The sequence below is a fragment of the Tamandua tetradactyla genome, chromosome 7, assembly GCF_023851605.1.
Source record: "Tamandua tetradactyla isolate mTamTet1 chromosome 7, mTamTet1.pri, whole genome shotgun sequence".
Classification (NCBI taxonomy): domain Eukaryota; kingdom Metazoa; phylum Chordata; class Mammalia; order Pilosa; family Myrmecophagidae; genus Tamandua; species Tamandua tetradactyla.
Window position 1 is genome coordinate 76,226,954 of NC_135333.1, and position 19,657 is coordinate 76,246,610.

The 19,657-nt window shown below is 39.6% G+C and overlaps 1 protein-coding gene across 23 annotated transcripts in view; it reads right to left on the reverse strand.

Moving 5' to 3' along the window:
* GRIN2B (glutamate ionotropic receptor NMDA type subunit 2B) overlaps nt 1-19,657 on the reverse strand; it is an 849,505-nt gene that overhangs the window by 99,426 nt on the left and 730,422 nt on the right. For all 23 annotated transcript variants that reach the window (XR_013179559.1, XR_013179558.1, XR_013179557.1 and 20 more), the window contains one exon: nt 16,159-16,273. Coding sequence is in view for 17 of the 23 variants with exons in the window: in XM_077170132.1 (XP_077026247.1) it covers nt 16,159-16,273 (115 nt within the window). In the remaining 6 variants the exon portion in view is untranslated. The remainder of the gene's footprint in view (nt 1-16,158; nt 16,274-19,657) is intronic.

A 19,657-nucleotide genomic window follows, 5' to 3' on the forward strand; every position in this document is an offset into this window, starting at 1 on the left:
GGATATTTCACTTAGGGCTAGGTTTTTAAGTGATCAGTAATTCATGTGGAGAATGAAAAAAAAAATTTGGAGAACAGAGTTTCATATCTGAGAAAAATAAGAATTTATATTTGGGTAAATATACATCTGTGTCCACCTATTTCTTAAATTGTCAAGGAAAACTAAATGAATTTTAACAAAGGAGTGTAAGAACAGGGCCACACTGTTCTGTAATGGTCAGGCATGGCCTTTTTGGGGGGGGGGAGGGTGGCTGATGAGATATCTCATCCTAAAACATAAATGAGTGCCACTGTGAAGTTCTGACATCACTCCCTCCCCTTAAAATTCTCCACTTGCCAGTCACTCTCCTGGTTCTCCCCGCAACCTGGATGACTACTTCTATGCTTCCTGTGCTAATTCCATTCCCTTCTCCCACCTGTCGCTCACACAGAGGAGGTTTTCTGTAGATTTATGCACTTGGACCTCTGTCTTCTCCCTCTGTTCTCCCCAGGAGCTCACCTTCTCCCTGGGTTTCAGCTATCATCTGCAGGCAGGAAACTCCCCAATCCACACTTTCCATGGTATATTCTTACCAGAACCATAAATTGACATTTCTACCTCCCTCTTGCCCCATAGTACCTTAAAATTAAGAAGCTTAAAATTGAAACCAAAAAAAATCCCCTCCCCCATCCTTAATTTTGCACCTCCCTTTGATGTGCTAATCTCCCTTAATCACCCCATTGCCTGAAGCTCTATTCAGTCTCTCCCAATAACTTCCTCCTACCTCTGCCACCATTTCCCACCCACCTCTGCTCCCTAGGCCTATTTGTACCCCTTCTGGTCAGGTTTCAGATGACAGCAGTGGTCCTGGGTCCCAGCGCTTATATAGCCATTATAGCTATTCGATGAAGTCTGTGAAGAGAAGCCATAATCGTGTCACTCTCCTTCTCACAAACATTCCATGGTTTCCAACTGAAGCTGATGTAAGTTTGTCATCTTTGCTTCTAATAGTCTCTAGACCCAAGTTTTCCTTATAGATTTCTCTCCATCGATTTGTTACCTATAGTGTAGATTTTTTTTTAAAAACCTGCTATTCTATGAATAAATGCTGTACTTCAACTGCTACTCCCTCTGCCAGGAGTATCATTTTCAATTCCCACCTCTAAAAACCTCTAAAACCTCTAAAAATTTTTTAAGGATCATCAATAAAATCATGGTGTTTTTTTTTTTTTTTTTGTATGCTGTGTGGCAGGGTCACATTTCATTATTTTTCTATGTGGGTATCCTGTATTGCAGTACCATTTGTTGAATTTTTATCTTGTTTGTTTGTTTTTTAGGAAGTGCATAGACTGGGAACCAAACCTGGGTTACCCACATGGCAAGTGAGAATTCTACCACTGAACTACTCTTGCACCCCCAAATCATGTTATTTTCAAAGCCTGTCCTTTAACCATATTTTATTTCCTTCCTTTCTGTCTTTAGTTTATCATTGTATTCGTTATCTATTGCTGTGTAAAAATTTATCCCAAATCTTAGTGGCTTAAAAGGACAAACACTTAATTCACAATTTCTCTGGGTCAGGAATCCAGACATATCCTAACTGGGGCCTCTGAATCAGTGTTTTGTATGGGCTACAATCAAGGTTTCAGCTGAGGCTCTGGTCTCATCTGAAAACTCAACTGGGGGAGGATCCAATTCTGAGCTAACTCAGGTGCTGTGGGCTGGCCTCTGGTCTGGGTTGGCTGCTGGGCAGAGATATTAGTTCCCCACCCTGTAAGCCTCTCTATAGGGCTTCCCTCAGAGAGAGGCACTCCTTGCAGGTCTTTGAATATTAGAAAATTTCATTCTGAGATAGACTGTTTCTAACTTCTCTGGGTCGGGTGGAAGAATTTAAAAGTGCATGTTTTTAGAGCAGAAAGAGACTAAGCACTCCCCTTACAACCTTATTTAGCACTTGCACAAATATAAAGATGTACATGCAACTAGTTTCATTATTAACCTTCCTTCCCTTCCATCCTGAATGCACAGAATCTCACTTGAGTGTGGCTCTTCTCCTACCTTGACAATTTCAACCTCCTCTTTTCTCGACTGTTTTTTTTTTCTTTTCTCTCTCTGTTTTAACCAGGATGGCATGACTGAAAATCATCTTGTTCTCTCTCTATACTCAGTGCTGTAATTCATTTTTCTGGTCTGGCATTTGAGACAAGACAACATTTTGCCCATACCTTCATTTCTAATTTCATTTTTTCCTTCCCACATCTTTTTCTTTTCATTTACCCATTCTCCTAGCTAAGTTTTTCCTCTCTTTAAGCCTTCTTTGCTAGGTGAACACCCTTGGATCACTGAAATTCCCCTTTGGAGCTTATGTCTATATAGCCTTTTAGTGATATCCCTCCCATTAAGATTATTTGTTGATTTGCCAAGAAAAATAAAAGACAATTTCACATTCTTCATATGCTTAAAACTTTTGAAGGCATTAAAAGCTTAGAGTTTCTGCTGAGGTGATGAAAAAGTTTTGGCAATGGATGACAATGATAATATCATAGCATTGTAATGTAATAATGCCACTCCAATGTATATTTATAATGGCAAATTTAGTGTTTGTATATATTTTACCACAATAAAATATTTAGTTTTAAGTTTGTGTTTCTATACTTCACTGTCTGAAAAACAGAAAGCACTTCAAGAGCTGGTAGTGTCTTTTGTCCTCAAATCTAAGGCAAATTTGGGGGTTCAGTACAACATAGAATTGTGGTTCCCTTCAGCATTGATACATTTCAAGACAGTGCTCAGAATTCTCAGCTGCCCCCTAGAGACTCCAGGGTGAACTGCAGCGAACAATCAAAGGGCTTGAATGTGCTGGATAAATTCGGTTCCTTAATCCTGAATGTACCCATCTCCAAGGCATACATTTTAGACTTTAAGCAGGATTGAATATTCCCTGAACCCATCCTGTTCCAGGAGTTACCGTGCCTACAATGTCTGCAGGTACCAGGTAGATAATTAACAGAAGAGGGAGCCTCCGGGAGGCTGTGATGAGGGGGGAGCACGTACCCCATGCACAGCAGGCAGCCATCCCGCAGACCCGGAGGACAGACAGCCAGCTGGGGCCGATCTCCGGATTCTCAGGAAATCCAGAAATCTGGAGTTTTTAAATGCTGGAAATCTGGAGTTTTTAAATGCTGGAAATCAATTTAACTTCTTAAAATACCTTTGCAGACCACAAAGAATATGCCTATAATCCAAAGCCACCTGTGGGCTCCCAGTGTATGGCCTTTCCCTGCACATGAGCATGATCTCCTAGTGTTGTATCCCAGCACGAACAAGGACAGGGTCATGTGGAGACAATACATATTGAAATGTTCATAGCCTGATATGTCAAATTATAAAAATTCATATCCCATTCTCTAAAACCTAGTAGCAATGAACAAACTGAAGCTCAGTTACTACCCACATTTCCCCCAGTGGCTTGGAAATGGGTCTGTAGCCTCAACACAGCATCTATACACAATTAAAGCAGAGGAGCTATGAGCATAACTTGAAAAGATTTGATTTAAATAAGTTGCCAGTTATATATTTCTAACAATAGCTCTTAGACGTGTTTAAGTGGCAACTTGTTTAAAGTAATAGAGTCATTTCCAAAAGCAACTTTGGAGGCTGGCATCACGCGTGGTTGAGAAGCAGTACGCCACATCTGACTGTCTTCAGAGCTCTTGGCACCACCTGAAATGATCACATTTATTTGTCTATGTGTTTGTTGTCTGACCCTTTTTGCCAAGATGGGAGACTTGTCAGGTTTATTCAAAACTGTTTTCCTAGCAAGTAGAATAGTGCCTGGCAGTTACGAGGGGCTCAGGAAATATTCCTGGATGAAATAAGCCCAGACAATTCAGCCTAATGTCAGGGAGTTTCTTTAGCCATTACACCAAAATGACAGCTAGTTCAGAATCTCCTGGAGTGAAGAGGACAAGCCTTAACTCCTTCTCGCTGGGCATCTCGCTCTGTCCTCTACTTGATATAATGAAGGGATAGATTCGGTTTTATTTCAAAGTTAATGACTGGAAAATAAAATGAGAACAGAGAACAATGACAGAGTGGCAGTCTTAAATATCCATTAAACAGATACTTAACTTCTCCTTGTGAAAGGCAATGTTGGTGATAAACCATCCCTGTGTTCCAGAGGTCAAAACTCAGATTGCCAGGCCTCACTCCTCAAGCTGCGGGGATGGGGCTTCAGGATTTGCATTTCTAATGTGTTCCCAGGCGGTGCCCATGCTGCTGGTTCAGGAACCCCTCTTTGAGAACCACCAGTATAAACTCTAAGACACTATTCAGGTGTCAATTGTTACCATCACTCGCCTCCCATTTCACTACCATCCTTTTTTTATTGAGCCTTGACTCTGGCCTTGCCTTTTGACATTTAACCACTTTCCCTCATAGAAGGCATTCCTTCCATGGCTGTGAGCCAATCTAATGAGGCAGAATAAGGAAACCACATAGGGGAGACCGGCAGCTCTTTATTATCGACCACAGAGTGGTGGTTTATTACAATGAAACAAAGCCCAAGTAGATCAAATAGCACAAGGGCATGCTACAAAGTTTCATAAACTGTCATTATTGCTTAATGTGTTTTGGTTGTTATTGCATGGTTGTGAGAACCCACAATGTGCAAAATCTAAGCTGAAGAAGTTTTAGATTTCTGAGTGATTGGCCCAGAAAGACTGCTGTGAGAGGTTATGAACTTTACCATTATTTTATTATTAATTAAGAATCAATGTTTAAAAAATCCCTGTGCAAAAAGATTTTAATAATAAAGAAAGAAAGCTTGCTGGTTGCTAACTCATTACTCTGCACATGAAGGGCTCTAATTGCTGTCTCTTAGCTTTCTTCCTTTAATTGTCAAAAGCTGAAATCCAACCCAATTCTGTGTCTGGGTGTTTGTGTCTGTATGTATGGCCATTTTTCTCCACTTTCCTTCTTATTTTCCAGCGTTCACGTTCAATTGTATTTTCAGGGGGTTAAAACATGGTCAGGTAAAACAATAGCGAATATCTGCAGAACACTTGCTACATGCCAGACACTGTGCTGAGAATTTTACATGAATTAAAATGTACTTGATTCTCATAGTAATGCTTTGAGGTGGCTGCTATTATCATCCCCATTATATAAATGAGGAAAGGTAGAACCAACATTATTTACACTTGTTTGGACAGATCATTTTGCTGGGCAGAGATGAGTACGGCGTGGTGTCTCTTGGATTTTAAACTAGGCCAAGAAGTTGAATAACCCAAAATTAAGGGAAGACGGCAAGCCAAGGCCTGTGAGCACAAAAGCATGAAAGATGCTGGGGAATGGTTGGTCGCTCACTCTGGTGGCAAGATAAATACAGACAGGTGAGGGGGAAGAAGATGGAAAAAGGTAGGTCAAGCCTTGACTGCCAAGATTTGGGGAGCGGGAGGGAGCAGACTTTGCCCTAAGGAAACATTTCCTAAATTTCAGGCATTCGAGTGTCATTGTAACAATTTTTGCCACATCTGTGTATCACCTACACTGTTTTTAATGTCAGATTTGAAATAACTTTCCTTTTCTAAAAAAAAAAAAACATTTATTTTAAAAGCCTTTATATCATTAGTGTAAATGTGAGACAACTGCCACTTGCCAAATATAGAAGGTGACTATAAAAATAAATGCATGATTATTAAAATAAAAAATACCTGTCCATCTTAAATTAACTCCCGCATCACAGTAGAGCCCACAGTCACAGAAGTGGCAATGATGAATCACAGAAAGTCATTGTTCTTATTCATTGAATTTTGCTCCTCCTTTTTCTTTCATAAGTTTTTTTAAAAACTTGATGAATATTCACCTAGTTTTATACGAGGTCCCCAAACACCTCTCCCTTAGCTAGTTGGGTTCATAAAATATTTGCTTGATTATGTTTTATATAAAGCAAAGTTAAAATTTCAGGCTACTTTGCCACTGAGATTTAAGGGCTATTTTTGTAGGTCAGCTTCTTCAATTCCCTTCCCGTTGTGACATTTCTCTGTACCTCCAGCAGATGTCTGATCAAGGGGACCACGATGACTGCAGGGTCATCATCATGGAAGCTGCATTTAAGAAGAGTTTTTTGTGGTTGTTTTAATGTGAAGGTGACTGTTTCCTAGAAAATACCCTCTCTGCAATCAGTCCCTAGACAGCTGTTTCTGTAGGTAGCTATGACCTTTGTTATTTGAAGATAAATGTTATCTCCTCACAGTTTGAGGAGTAATCCTCACAGGTTCTCAACTGAAAAGAGAGGGGAGGTTGTATGATTGCATGTGTGTGTACATATTTAATAACAGATAGTGAAGGGGTATGGGGACCAAATAGGAATTCTTATTATCTTTTTAGCCTTCCTTTTTTCCTCTCTCCCTCCCTCCTTTTATTGTTAAGCTCAATCAAATGGCACACAGTCTAGGTTAACCATCTTCTGCCCCCTATCCCATACAGGATCATTTCTTAACAAATACTTAGTTTTAAAGCCCTTAAGTGATAGGGCTCACAAATTTCCACAGTAAGATTTGTCCTAAATTATCCCCACCGATATTACTATGCTTTCATCCTATTGGTCCAGTGTGCTCTAATGGTCTGTAGTTAAAATTACACTGGACTTAAGTAGAGCTAGAAGTAAATGTCTATGCTCATCTCTGCTGCTCATTAGCTGTGTGACTTTGGGGGAATCACACAACTTCTCTGAGCCTCAGTTTATTTAACATACACGTATTTCTCAAACTTCTATTGGGAATCAAAAAAGGATCAAATATGCTCAAGTTCTTTACAAGAAGCATTGCTAATAAAGTAGTCATGTCAGGTGTGCTAGTGGCCAAATCCTCCTAACATCCCTTAATCCTAGGCTAGACTATTGTGGAAACTGTACATCTTCCCAAGGGTTTATAGGGAAAATAGGACTTTTTGCACTTTTCTATAAAGAGAATGCTGAGGTGGCTTAAATATCCACCAGAAATTCTACCTAAGAGGTAATGTTCTGTTCCTTTGCCAGCAAACTTCCTTCCATATGGAGTGGATGAAGAAAAAATAGTATTACAGGAATAGCCAAAGATGATGATCTGAGATGATGTCCTACACCAACCCTTGGACTAGAAAATGTGAAATGATACCCAGAGAAAGTTTGGCATAAACAGAGAAATGTTTTGCACCTGGAAAATATAGCCATAGAGCATGGCTTTTCTTTGCCCCTGAAACGGTGCCATTCTTTCTCAAATGATCGCCTTCTAAGAGCACTCTTCTCCTTCTTTTATTTTCCTCTCTAGGATCATACTTTCCCTATCACCGTTCCTCTGGTACAGATTTGTTTTAACTTTTAACCCATCAGAGCATTTACTGACAGAGCTAAGACCTAGAATACCTGTAAACCCAGCAGTTGGCTGCCTTTATGAGCAGAGAGGACACCTGGGTCAGTGACAGAGAGGGAAGGTATGAGTGCTATCAAGCCACCTTAAGACTCTGTATCAGGACAAACTAAACTTTTCAGTAAAGTATGGCAGAGATAATTATAATAGAGAAAATAATAAAATCGCTCTGAATAATCTGGGTTCCACAGCTGTGGTGAGAGATTTAGATCCATGTTTCTCATTAACGGCTTTTATTCTGAAAGACAATTTATTTTCTTAATTGGTCAAACTTTATTTCAAATCTTTGTGCCACATTCTGCGCAGCAGACTTAACCATACCACAATCTGAGCTTCTCTCCTCGTATATGCAAATTACTTTTACTCTGTTCCTGGCCATTCTCATAAATAGAATAGATATTGTGGAGAGAGAAATTGTGCATGGACTAGCACAAATCTGTCATCACTGTAGGAAAAATTCAAAGCATAAGATTGCCTGGGGTTAAATCAATAGTGGCATCCTTGCATATGAAGGGCATTCAGATATTAGAGTTTTAATGTCAGACTTCAGATCTCAGCTACAGTTGATATGCTATTAATGTATGCACAGAGTAGCTTATTTGGTGAAAAATACATAAGAATATAAAGAATAGCATGTTGCTGGAATAGCCCAGTTAGCCTTATTGTAAAGAAGCTTGTGGTTATGTGTCAGCCAGGTGTTGCCCCACTGGAGAAAGAAGAGGATTATTCTCTCCCCTGTTCGTGGGTCACTTGTAGCAGAGAGAACAGACATAGTACTAGAGAGGAGGTAACCAGGCATGAGATCCTTTAGTTCCCTGGGAATGGTGAGCCTGAATTTTGCAAGCCTCCAAATCAAGCAAGAAAACGGTCTCGGTATGACAAAAAAAAAAAAAAAATGCTGATACATATGGACTACACGGCCAACCCCATTCTCTGTGTGATGTGTGTTGAGTATATTTCTTATCTATAGGCAGTTACATCACATATAGATAAGAAATATACTGAACAGCAAAGTTAGAAGGCAACACACTCAATCAGAAGATTAAAGAGAAAACCTTCTGTATCTCTCAGCAGACCACGAATCACAAAGAAGGGCCTTTCACACCAATTGCACATGTGTCTGCTGGTTGCTCCTGAATTAATATAATCTGTTTATATTAATCCAATTAGTTCCCAGCTTAAGAGTTTTTTGTTTTTAATGCTTAGGGACATTAGATAGCAACAGCAGCCAAACCATGGTACCTTGGAAGGCAATTTCTGGCATCAGAGTTAAACCATCAAAACTTAGAAATAATTTTCATATGAGAACCACAGAGTCTAACACACGTAGAAGTGGCTAATCGTGAGAGGCCAGTTTAAAGAAGTATGATACATTCTTACAATGGAACATTAGGTGGTCATTAGGTTTCTTCTTTTGAATAATATTTAAAAAATTAGGAACAGGTCCATAATATAGCAAGGGGAAAAAGTAGGTTGCAAAATATTCATACACAATACTCTCAATACTATTGTATCACATTATATTGTGTGATAACATACACACAACATGCACTGAAGAATGTGTTATTTGGAAATAGAAGAAATGTAACAATTAGTTCTTGTAGCTGTGGATATGGCAATTTTATTTCATCTTTCCCTCCATTTTCTTTAATCAAAATCAATTAGTTTTATAATCAGTAAGTCATAAATATTGCTTTTGGCCGGATTATAAACTAGAGTCTTCTAATCTCTGTAACCACTATTTTCATTATCACTCCTGGTAAATATCACAACCTAGAAATAAGAAAAATAGTTCAGAGGACTCATGGGCCAACCATAGATAACTATCGTGAATAAAAATCTCAATAAAATTTAACAAGATGGATGAAAGCCGTCTTTTGGCTTTGGAGACACTTTTCTCTTTACTGTGCTTCCTTGAATCAAGGTTAAACCAGCACTTCAATCTCTGAGTTCAGATCTGCTTTATTCCCCCATCAGCATGTATAGATTTCAAAAGTAAAGCCAACCAACAAGGTTCCCTTGTTCTTTCATCCTTTTCATTCAGGGGCTGATGACAAACACCTAAAGACATCCAGGTTTTCTGAAATGGTTTTTCTGAAATCTATTCCCTCAATACATCCTGTTCTTCTCTTTGAATTATTTCACAAGTGTACATGGGGGTAGCAGCTTGACATTGTGGACTGAGTCTAAAAGGGGTGTTTAGACCTTGAAGGTTAATGCCATACCTCTTTCCCCAGGGGCTGGCTCCAAGTGTTTCTACAGGACTCTTAGGAAGGAAGGAAGGGGCAAAAAGTTCATATGTTGGTGCTTGGGCAGGACTGTACATTACAGAGAGGTGAGGACATATCTAATTTTTAGGATTTCTAACGTTATCCCTTGGTGTTGTTAACAGTTCTGGTACTCAACATTTCTCTCTATCAGGAAATTCTCCCTAGAACTAGTATAAATCCTCTCTGCTTGATCTTAAGCCCCCTTCCTTCACTTCTGTCTCAGAGGAGAAAGTGAACAGCTGCTCTCCATCTTGGGTACAATAATTCTTTTTAAGCTTAAAGAGAGTAAGTCATCACATTTTTGCCTTTTCTTCTTCCCCTTAATGACCCCAATTCCAGAAGCCTTTCTCTGAGGATTCTATTCTCTAAACCCTGAATCCAATCACACATATAAGTACTCAGTTCAAAGTCAGTAAAAGTAGCATGTTGCCAAATGATGGCATCAGGAGATCAGGAACAAACTCCCTCAACATGAGGGGCTCCTGCTCCATGCCCTTAGACACCCTGTGCAGAGTCTGGAGAAAGCATGGATATTCCTGGCCTCTCCTCTGAGGCAGAGAGGTAGAGCACACTTTGCATATGTGTGTCTAGGCAGTATCCAAATATTTACTGAGTACCTACTCAGTGACGTCTCACACTGTATTGGGCACAGAGATAGAGTGGGAAACCAAACAGACTTGGTTCCTGTGTTCCTGAACAGTCCAGCAGTTTGTGTGTGAATGAGTCTGTGCATGAGTGTGTGCATGTGCAGGGGATGGGGAGGTTGTTTGATTCTGCTGGGCCAAAGCTTTCCTGTGTCATCTACTGCAGCAGCGATGGATGCCATTGTATCATCACCAAGTCTGATCATTCTGGAATATGACCACTATAGTCCTTAGGATTGAGTGTCACAGAACAGCCTCATGCCAGAGTCAGTGTTGCTGGGCAAAGTCTCCTGGCCAAGGTATACCAAAGGCAGAGGGCATCTCTTGCCATGTCTCATACAGTCCAGGCTCAAGACCTTCTAGAGAGCCCTGTCGTACTATGTTGTTGTTGTTTTTACTGCTCTTGGGGGTCTTCCTTCTACCAATCTGGTTGCCTTTCCTCTCTCTCACTGATCCATTCATTCATCCAGAACTATTACTCTGGCCCAGTACTGAGTACCAAGGAATTTCATTTCTAGCACTTCCTCTCCTTGTGGATGCAGCTGTGATATCTCAGTACAGCAAGCCTAAGATGCTGGAGATAACTTAGGGGTCCACAGAGTCCAAGGAATGACCCAAGCAAACAGATGATTTAATCCACAGAAGGTAAGGAATTTTCTGGTGGTTAGAAGCAGGGAAGAGGAATGGACTTATAAAACACATGGCTTGCCTCTTTGGGAAAAAAAGACAAGCAGAGGTGCAAATCATAGATATGCTCCTTTAATTCTGACCCAGACAGTCCCTTTAAGGTCTGTTTACATCTTCCAGCCTGAAAATGCACCATCATCATTTCTTGAAGTCATTACTCACAACACACCCCCACTGCATTTCATTTTTATTATCCCCATTTTAGGAACGATTAAATGGAAGCAGGGAGCAGGCGCAATGAAGCAAATCATGAGAGGCTCTGATAAAGACTGAGAAGCCTGAATGCTTGTTGGAGCTGCTTCTCTGTGCCTATTTTTAATGCAAGTTCATGCAGCTGTTCCCCACTTAGAGAGAGAATCTTCCAAATGAACCCAATCTGCACTTAATTAGTTTTTCACTGTCCCCCTACCCCTACCAGCTCATCATGCTGTACCTGCATGCACTTGTGTATGTGCAGCCCCTTTTAAATGCTCTTCTCCACATTTCTATATACCAGAGAGGTTTACTTGGGTTTTTGTGGCTCTAATACTGATCCAGGTCTCTCTTCATTATTCAAGTTCCCCACGCCTCTTAGTGGTTACTGACATAGATCACATTAAAGCTTCACAAGAGCAGGTAGTATTTATTTAAAAAAATGGAGGTTAGGTAAATATATAAAAATTGTTGGTATATGGCTGGAATATTTTCAAGGGGATGTATTAGAAACTGGGAACAATCACTGCTCTGATGAAGGGATCTGGGGTACTAAGGATCATAGGTGAGAAGACACTTTTCATTGGATAGCCTTTTGTACTATTTGCCTTTTAAACAAGTGCAAATATTATCTCAAAAAATTGCAGAAGGGGAGTGCATTCTACCAAATAACATGTTAACAAATGTTTCAGGGACTGTTAACTGGTGCTTTACTCTAACATCTCACTTGATTTTTTTCAACAGCTTTATGTAAAAATTCATTTTATAAAAAGGAAATAGATGCAGATAATATCAGCTATTTGCCTAGGTTTACACAGTTGACAAGTGGCAATGTGGGGAATTAAACTCAATTCTCTCTGATTTCCAAAGCCATGTTTAGTCCCATAGGTGTGTTACCTTGATTTCAAGTCTTTCTGAAGAAACTGGGTTTATAAGACTGAAGCTTTGAGAATACCTTTTAAAAACCCAAAGGAATATTTTGAAAAGCCATCCAAAGGGTTCACACCAACAACTTAATGAATCCTCCTCAATCGTAGGCTCCTGGTTAAAAACTGTTCACGTATGCCTCCATGGGACTCAAGCTTCTGTAAAGCTCTCAGTGAAGTTGCCCCCTGAGTCCTTTGCTGACACGCAGAGTACTCACTTCAGAGGTACAAAATGTACCTGATCTTAGGCTCTCTTCAGCCCAGCCACTCTGTTCAAATTGAAGATATTCAATGGAGAAGCCAAATGACTGGACAATCTGGTAACTCTCCTAGGCATACGGATTCTACATTTATCTAACAACTATTTTTGGAGTGGCCACTATGAGCCAGGCACTTATTTTGAGTGGAAGGATTATAGAGGTGAAGGAGACAGAAAAGGCCCTTGCTCCCAGGAAGTATCTATCCTGGTCTGAAGAGGTAGGCAATAAACAAATAAGCAAAATGCCAAATAATAAGTGCCGTGAAGAAAATGGAAAGAAACTGTTGCGATAGAGTGATTGGGTGGCTAGTTTAGCTTGGTTCATCGGGGAAGGTCTTTCTGGGGAGATGGTATTTATCAAAATGACCAAATGACAAATGTGCCCTGGTAGCTACTATCCTTAAAAATGAACTCAGGTTCCTGTTGTATGTTTCAACCCTGAATTTCCATTCTAAGCTCCAATTTATTTACAACGTGAATTTGAAATCGTAGATGTTAGAGCTGGAAAGGATGCTAGAGGCAATCTTTAGTCTTACACTATCACTTTAGAGATGGGAAAGAAAGATCCAGAAGAGTGAAAAGAACAGGCCCCAGAGCTAGCTAGGAATGTGACTTTCTAGTTCTGTCTCACAGCTCATATTTTCCCCAGTAATCCAGGCTTCTTCCCTATTTATCCTCTACCGTTCACCTCCTCACTGTATAATCCCCACCCTGGTGCCTCATCCCAGGGTGCACAGACACCAAATCCTTGCCTCACTGGACCACAGGACACCTTCTGGAGTGGTACTAGGAATCCTGAGGATGTAGGAGGGCCTTTTGGGCCAGGGTTATAGGAGAAGATAAGGTGCAACTTCCCATGGCACAAAATCACCACTTCCCAACCACTTCCCTGGAGCTGTGCCTGGCTCCTGCCACCCCTTCTTGCAGACAAGTGAGCTTCTAACAAGGGCTTCCAAGTTTGGGACCCACATGGCCCTGGGAGCTCAAAGAACATGAAAGGTCTCTCTTCAAAAATGTTCCTGATTTAACCAAGTCAATATAAAAATATTCTATTTTATGATCTCAACCCCAACCAAAATGCTATAAAAAAGATTAAGCACAGAATTTCTTTAAATAGCAAGTTCCTTTAGTGCATTTAAAGTATTATCTATAAAAACCCAATCTACATAAAGATTTTATTCCCTTCTCTCCCCCCCCCCCAAAATAAACCCAGCTATTACATCAAGTGCAATAGCATAAACTTAGATTCTTAATGACAGATTTTAGGTTCTTTTATTATGCAATTATTCTCATTCATTCGGCAGATATTGACTGAACTGCTCTATGCAGTACACTCAGGTGCTGTGAGGATACAACGATAGAAAGACAACCTCTGTCCTCCAGAAGCATGCATACACACAAGTCTGATACAAGGCACATGTGTAGAGGTATGGCCCAAAACTATGGGGTCAGGTTGTGAGGGGTTATATTAGGTGAAAGATCTGGGAAGGGGTCATGAAAGTGACAGCAATTTTAACTGGCTTTCAAAGGATGGGTATGATTTGTGTAATTGGACAACTCATTCCAGGAAAAGGGAAAGTTGTGACATGTTGTACATGCAGAGACACATTCTTGGAAGAGAGAGGGGCCCAATGTAGCTTGATAGTGAAGTAGGAAAGAGGAAGGATGAGAAAACAGGCCTGGGAAGGTAGACCAGAGCTTTAGATTCAAGAACAAAATTTGGACCCAATCCATATACCACAGATGCCTTGAGAGGGTTTTGGGCAGAGGAAGAACACAATTATAATTGTGCTTTAGGACATTCCAGCAGCCATGGGCAGGTCTGATCTGAATAAATAAAGGCAGCAATCAGGGATAGGGAGGCCCATTTAAATAATCATAATATGCTTTGCAGATCAGATAAAAAGGAAGGAATAAATTTAAGAGTCAGAGTAAAGGTAGAATTTATAAGGAGAGAAGGAATCCGAATCCCAGGGGAAGGGCCTAGTTCTTGAAAGGAGTGGGGGTCCTAAGCCTCAGAGTCAGGCCTGAGGAAAAGAGTCAGTGCCCCTGCTTGTGGTACCTCTTTAAGAAAGGAGAGTTGCGAGATGCCTGAGGCAGCAATCACAAGTCTACTGCGTAAGAGCTACCCCACTGGACATCTTCCGATCCACGTAGAAAGTCTTAGTTATTAATAACTGTTCTTCTGGAGAGATAGAGAAGTGCCTGTTATACACGAGGGTCTCAGAACACTTCTTAAATTATTATGTCTGTACAGTAGAAGTGAAAAAAGCAGCTTGATTGGGGTGTAGAGCAGGAGCCTCAGGAGCAGACATTTCTGAACAAATGATAAGTCAGTGGAGGGAGGGAACTTTAATCAAGAACGCCAAGCACCATTTAAACCTTAGAGCTGTGCCCTGCTAAGAGGAATTTCATGAGACACTGAGGTCTTTTTTTTTTTTTTTAGAAGAATAACATCCCAGATTGCACTACCTGAGCCACATAGCCCAGTTAAACAAGTATTCGTATTCATATAACTAGCTGTCCAGGGCTCTCTGTAATAAAATTAGGAATTTCAGAAGGTCTTTCTCTCGTCTCTTTTCCTGGCTCTAGAAATCTACAGTTTGGTTTCCTTCTAGTCAGGACTATATTGACATATTGGAGCTTTTTCTCAAACAACTGGCCCCTGGAGTTTGCAGAAATTGTCTTAAATCAATGTTTCCCAACAAGTTTTCACAGAATATGAATTTTAGGAACAAAGGGGTCTGTGATAAAATAAGTTTGGGAAATGATAGATTAAACAAACTTAAAGACATTTCTTTGCATAAAATACCTTAAACCTTTTGAAAGCTAATAGACTCTGAAAATCTCTCAGAGGCAGAAGCAACAGGTAGAATTTCACAACCTTATTTCCTACTGAAACACTTTTCAGCAAAGCATTTCAAGAGACAAGGTTTCTACAGAACATTTTTGAAGAAACACCAATGACAGCATTACTCTTGGAAACATTTATATTTAACTAGAAAACTAGAATAATAATTAAAGATAATGATTACTGAGTATTCACTATGTACAAAACACCTTTCTAGGGTGGGCGACGATGGCTCAGGAGGCAGTGTTCTCGCCTACCATGCCAGAAACCTGGGTTCGATTCCCAGTGCCTGCCTGTGAAAAAAAAGCAAAAACCAAAAAACCCCACCTTTCTAAGCACTTTACATGTTTTAATCCTTATAACAACCCTGGGATATGGATACTATTATCATTCCCATTATACAGATGAGTAAGTAAACTGAAGTGCAGATAGTTAAGAGAATTGTCCAAGGTTCTAAGTAGACAAGTTAGTAGAATTGGGAATTGAACCTAGGCAGTCTGTCACCATAGAAATTAATTTCTAATGGTAGGGAGAGAAATCCTGAGCAGGTTTTTGCATGGTAACCATGGCAATCACAGTAAATCCTTACCTGTCTCCTCATAAGTTAGGTTCCATATACCAGATACTTCTGAATTTTACCACCAATTTGACTTCTTCACCAAATTGTTACACACGAATACTCTTCAATTAAAGTCAAGCCATGATTCAGAAAGCAAGAAAACCAATAACAAGTGGTAATAAAACAACCTCTTGATTAACCAAAGTAGCAAGAAAATGAAGTTGTACATTCTAAGAACTGGCTTCTCTGAGTTCTCTAAGTAATGATCTCTTGCTCCCCAGCTCTACGGATCAAAATCAAGAGACTGTTTTCCTCCAATGTGTTGTAAAAGTTCATACCCCAGCCCTCTATTTGCTCAAGAATTGCCAAAGACATGTCCTACCCTCTCCCACTTCCTCTCCTTGTTCAGAAGGATTATCACCAATTTGGGGTGCATCTGGTAGCCATCTTCACTGAAGGACAGATTCCTCCCTTCAAAAGTGACATTGATCAGATACCTGTGAAGAGAAAATAAAAGGAAGGTTAAAAGTATGAAGAAGATATACCAAGAACAAGATAGGTATATAGGGAGCCAATTGGATAAAGAAAGGTAGAGAGGTATACAGATATCATTACAAAACATGGTATCCCTCAAACTCCTATTTCATTGAGTCACACTCATTTTCACTAATAGGAGTAAAAGGAAAAATAATGTAATGACTTAAAGGCTCTCTAGGTTTGAGTTCATCTAAAGCATGTCTTTGAGCAAATTACTTAGCTCTTTTGAAACCCAGTTTTTAACCCCATCTTCAAAAAGGAGGGTAAAAGGACCTACCTCATTAGGTCTATAAGACTCCAGTGAGATAACTTATGTTAAGCACTTACCTTAGGTCTCCTATAGAGGAAACCCTCATTAAGTGTTAACAATTATTACTCAAAATAGGAGGTGGATTTAAGGGAGAGGAGGAGAGGCAAGAAAAGAAAGTAGGAGTGTATCCAAACAACTTCTGCTAAGAAAAGCAGAAAGTGGAGCTTATGATCTTTACTCCCCAGAGATATGCACATGTTATCGTAATTCTTGCTAAGGTCTTGCCCAGTCCACACTTCCAAGACTTGGGAGATGGCCCATCAGGCATCAGACTTCATGGGTTGACATTGGGAAACCAAGGATATTGCACTGTGTATGGTGGATCAAAAATGCCAGTGGGGAAGGGTAGGGGGAGGCATTTCACAGAGGTACATGTGCATAAATCAGTGGAAACTGTGGGAGTAACTAGAGTCAGACCAGTAAAACTGTCTTCCTCCTTGACACCTGCACCCCCAGCCCACCCCATTTCCCTACAGGTTGCTGTGATCTGATGAGCAGATCCCTTATTGGGAATTCCCACAGGCATGCTCATTACAACTGCATTAGTGCAGCTGTGCTGATGGTAATTAATGTCCCTTTACTATAATGGTCCAAGGAATCAGTGACTATTAGCTCTGTGTTCACATGACATACTACTCTGGAGCCCTTGGCTGGATACTGCTTGTGAGACATGTCTCTGCTAAGAATCAAAAGGAGGGTCTTGTAATTTTGGTGAAGGTGTTAAGGGCTTCCAGGATGTGGACAACGACTCCTTAATACACTGAAGGAAGCAGAAGACTGCATCAGGAGGCAGTTTAGAAGCCCCTCTTTTTAATCTTTTCATTGAGTGAAAATGGGAGACTCTTCTTTGATTTTTTCAGGTAACATTAGGTTAAATAAAGCTGCTAGGTTTCAAAACCTTCTGGCTATTATAAAGATGTCTGGGCGGCATAAACCAAATGCTGGGCTTTTTAAACCTGTCATTTCATGGTCTTGTGTCCCTCCACAAATGGAATCAAGAATATAAGAAGACACCCAAATAGTACAGATTCCTAGGATCTCAGAACTGAAAGATATGCTCATAATTAACTAGCCCACAACTTCCTTTAGCTTATGCTTCCCCTCTACAAACTCATAAAGTGGGTTCTCACAGGTTTTTGCAAATACTTTCACTGATGGGAATTTATCACCCTCCACCCCCAAGACAGCCCATCTCACTGTTGGGCAGCTCTTCTTTACATAAAGCTGAAACCTGCTCCATGCAGCTCCTTGACCTTTGCTTTGTCCTTAGATATTATAAGCTGTTTTAATCTAATCCATCTTCCACATGAGATCTCTTCCAATACTTGAGGACATTTATCATGGATTCCTTATAAAACCAATTTTTTTTTTTTTTTTTTTTTGGTATGGGCAGGCTTTGGGAACTGAACCTGGGTCTCTGACATTTAAAGTCAACTTTAAACATTGAAGAAGTCTTAAGATCATTTAGTTCTATATTTTAAACTTGATAGGTTAGAATATGGATGCACAAGAGGTTAGATTCTTTGCCCAATATTATGAAGTTAATGGCAGGAAAAATAACATTTAAACCAACATTCCCAGCCCCATATTCCATCATGATTCTCCTACGTAACATCAGGCTTGATATTCCCAATTCCTCTAGGAAGTCATTCTATACCATGGCTTCAAGTTCTCTCCCCTTACCTTCTCGGCTACTCTTTCTGATATGTCCAGCCAGGAAAGTTATAGAACCCATGTATCTTCTGCATTCCTTGCACTGCTCCATTATCTTTCTGTCCAGTGTTCTTTGCTCAAACCTATGACTAGTTTGATCACCTCCAGCATTTCAAATAAAGGCTTGTAGAATTCATTCTAAGTTGCATAATTGCAAAACCACAAGATGGAGTATTTTAAAGTAACAAACCAACATTTAAGCATCCAACATAATTAATTTGGAAAATATGTTTTAATATAATAATAGTGTATTGCTTATAATACTTTCCAGAAGTCTTTAAAGAAGGATTGTGAGACTATACAGCATGCAAAAAACTTTGTCTCATTTCTCTTTCTGAAAAAAAAAAAAGAAAAGAGAGGAGGAGAAAGAAATTACCTGCCTTGAGGACCAGTCTTTTCACAAAACAAGGCTCTAAATATTTCTGAATTTTTATCTAAAATACCATTAAGAATATTTTTTAAAAGGGTGTCCCACTTCAGAAGGCAATTATAAAAGGGAATATCCAAAAATAATTTAAGTATTAAGCAGCATGAAAGGAACAAGCATATTGCCTCTCAAGAAAATTTTTTTGAAGGGGACAGCATTGAATTGGGTATATAAGTTGAGAAATTTGAACTTTCAAGAATAAATCACACTCATGGGTAATGTAATTGGTCTATGGTTGAATTTCTCTAGCATTGTTGCTCTGGCTCTTTGTGGTTTTCCTTAAAAATTTGTTCTTTTCTTTTTCTTGCAGGTTCATATGCTCCCAGCTCTGCAAATTCATTTTATTCTACCAAAACTTTTCACATATTTTATACTTATTAAAAATATTAGAACATTTTCATGACCGTATACAAAATATTCTTCTCCAAAGTATCCTTTAATCATTCATATGCTTCACCAGCATATAGACTAATCATAAATACCATATTTTTCTGAATAATTCTGTGAGTATACTAGACTTTAGCCAGTAATAAGGAGCTTGGAAACATACACTGGCCTTAAGCAAGGATGCCTGATGAATAGTGGAACAAACCATACATGGTGGTGAAAAATTAATTGGAAATAATTGATGTCATTACTTCTAACCATGGAAACTCGGCTGCCAATCCTCTGAGCCTCAATTTTTCTTCCTTAAGATGAAGACACCATTTTACCTACAGCTTATCAGATATAGCTGTTGTGGTGATAAAATAAAATAATGGGGAGAAAACAATAACTAGTGATACAAATATGGAGTTATATATCAGGAAACATCCAGAAAAATAGTATATATAAGTGTGATTTGAGTGCCTGGAGACAAGAAACTTGCCCCATTTTGAACCTTAGTGACAAAAG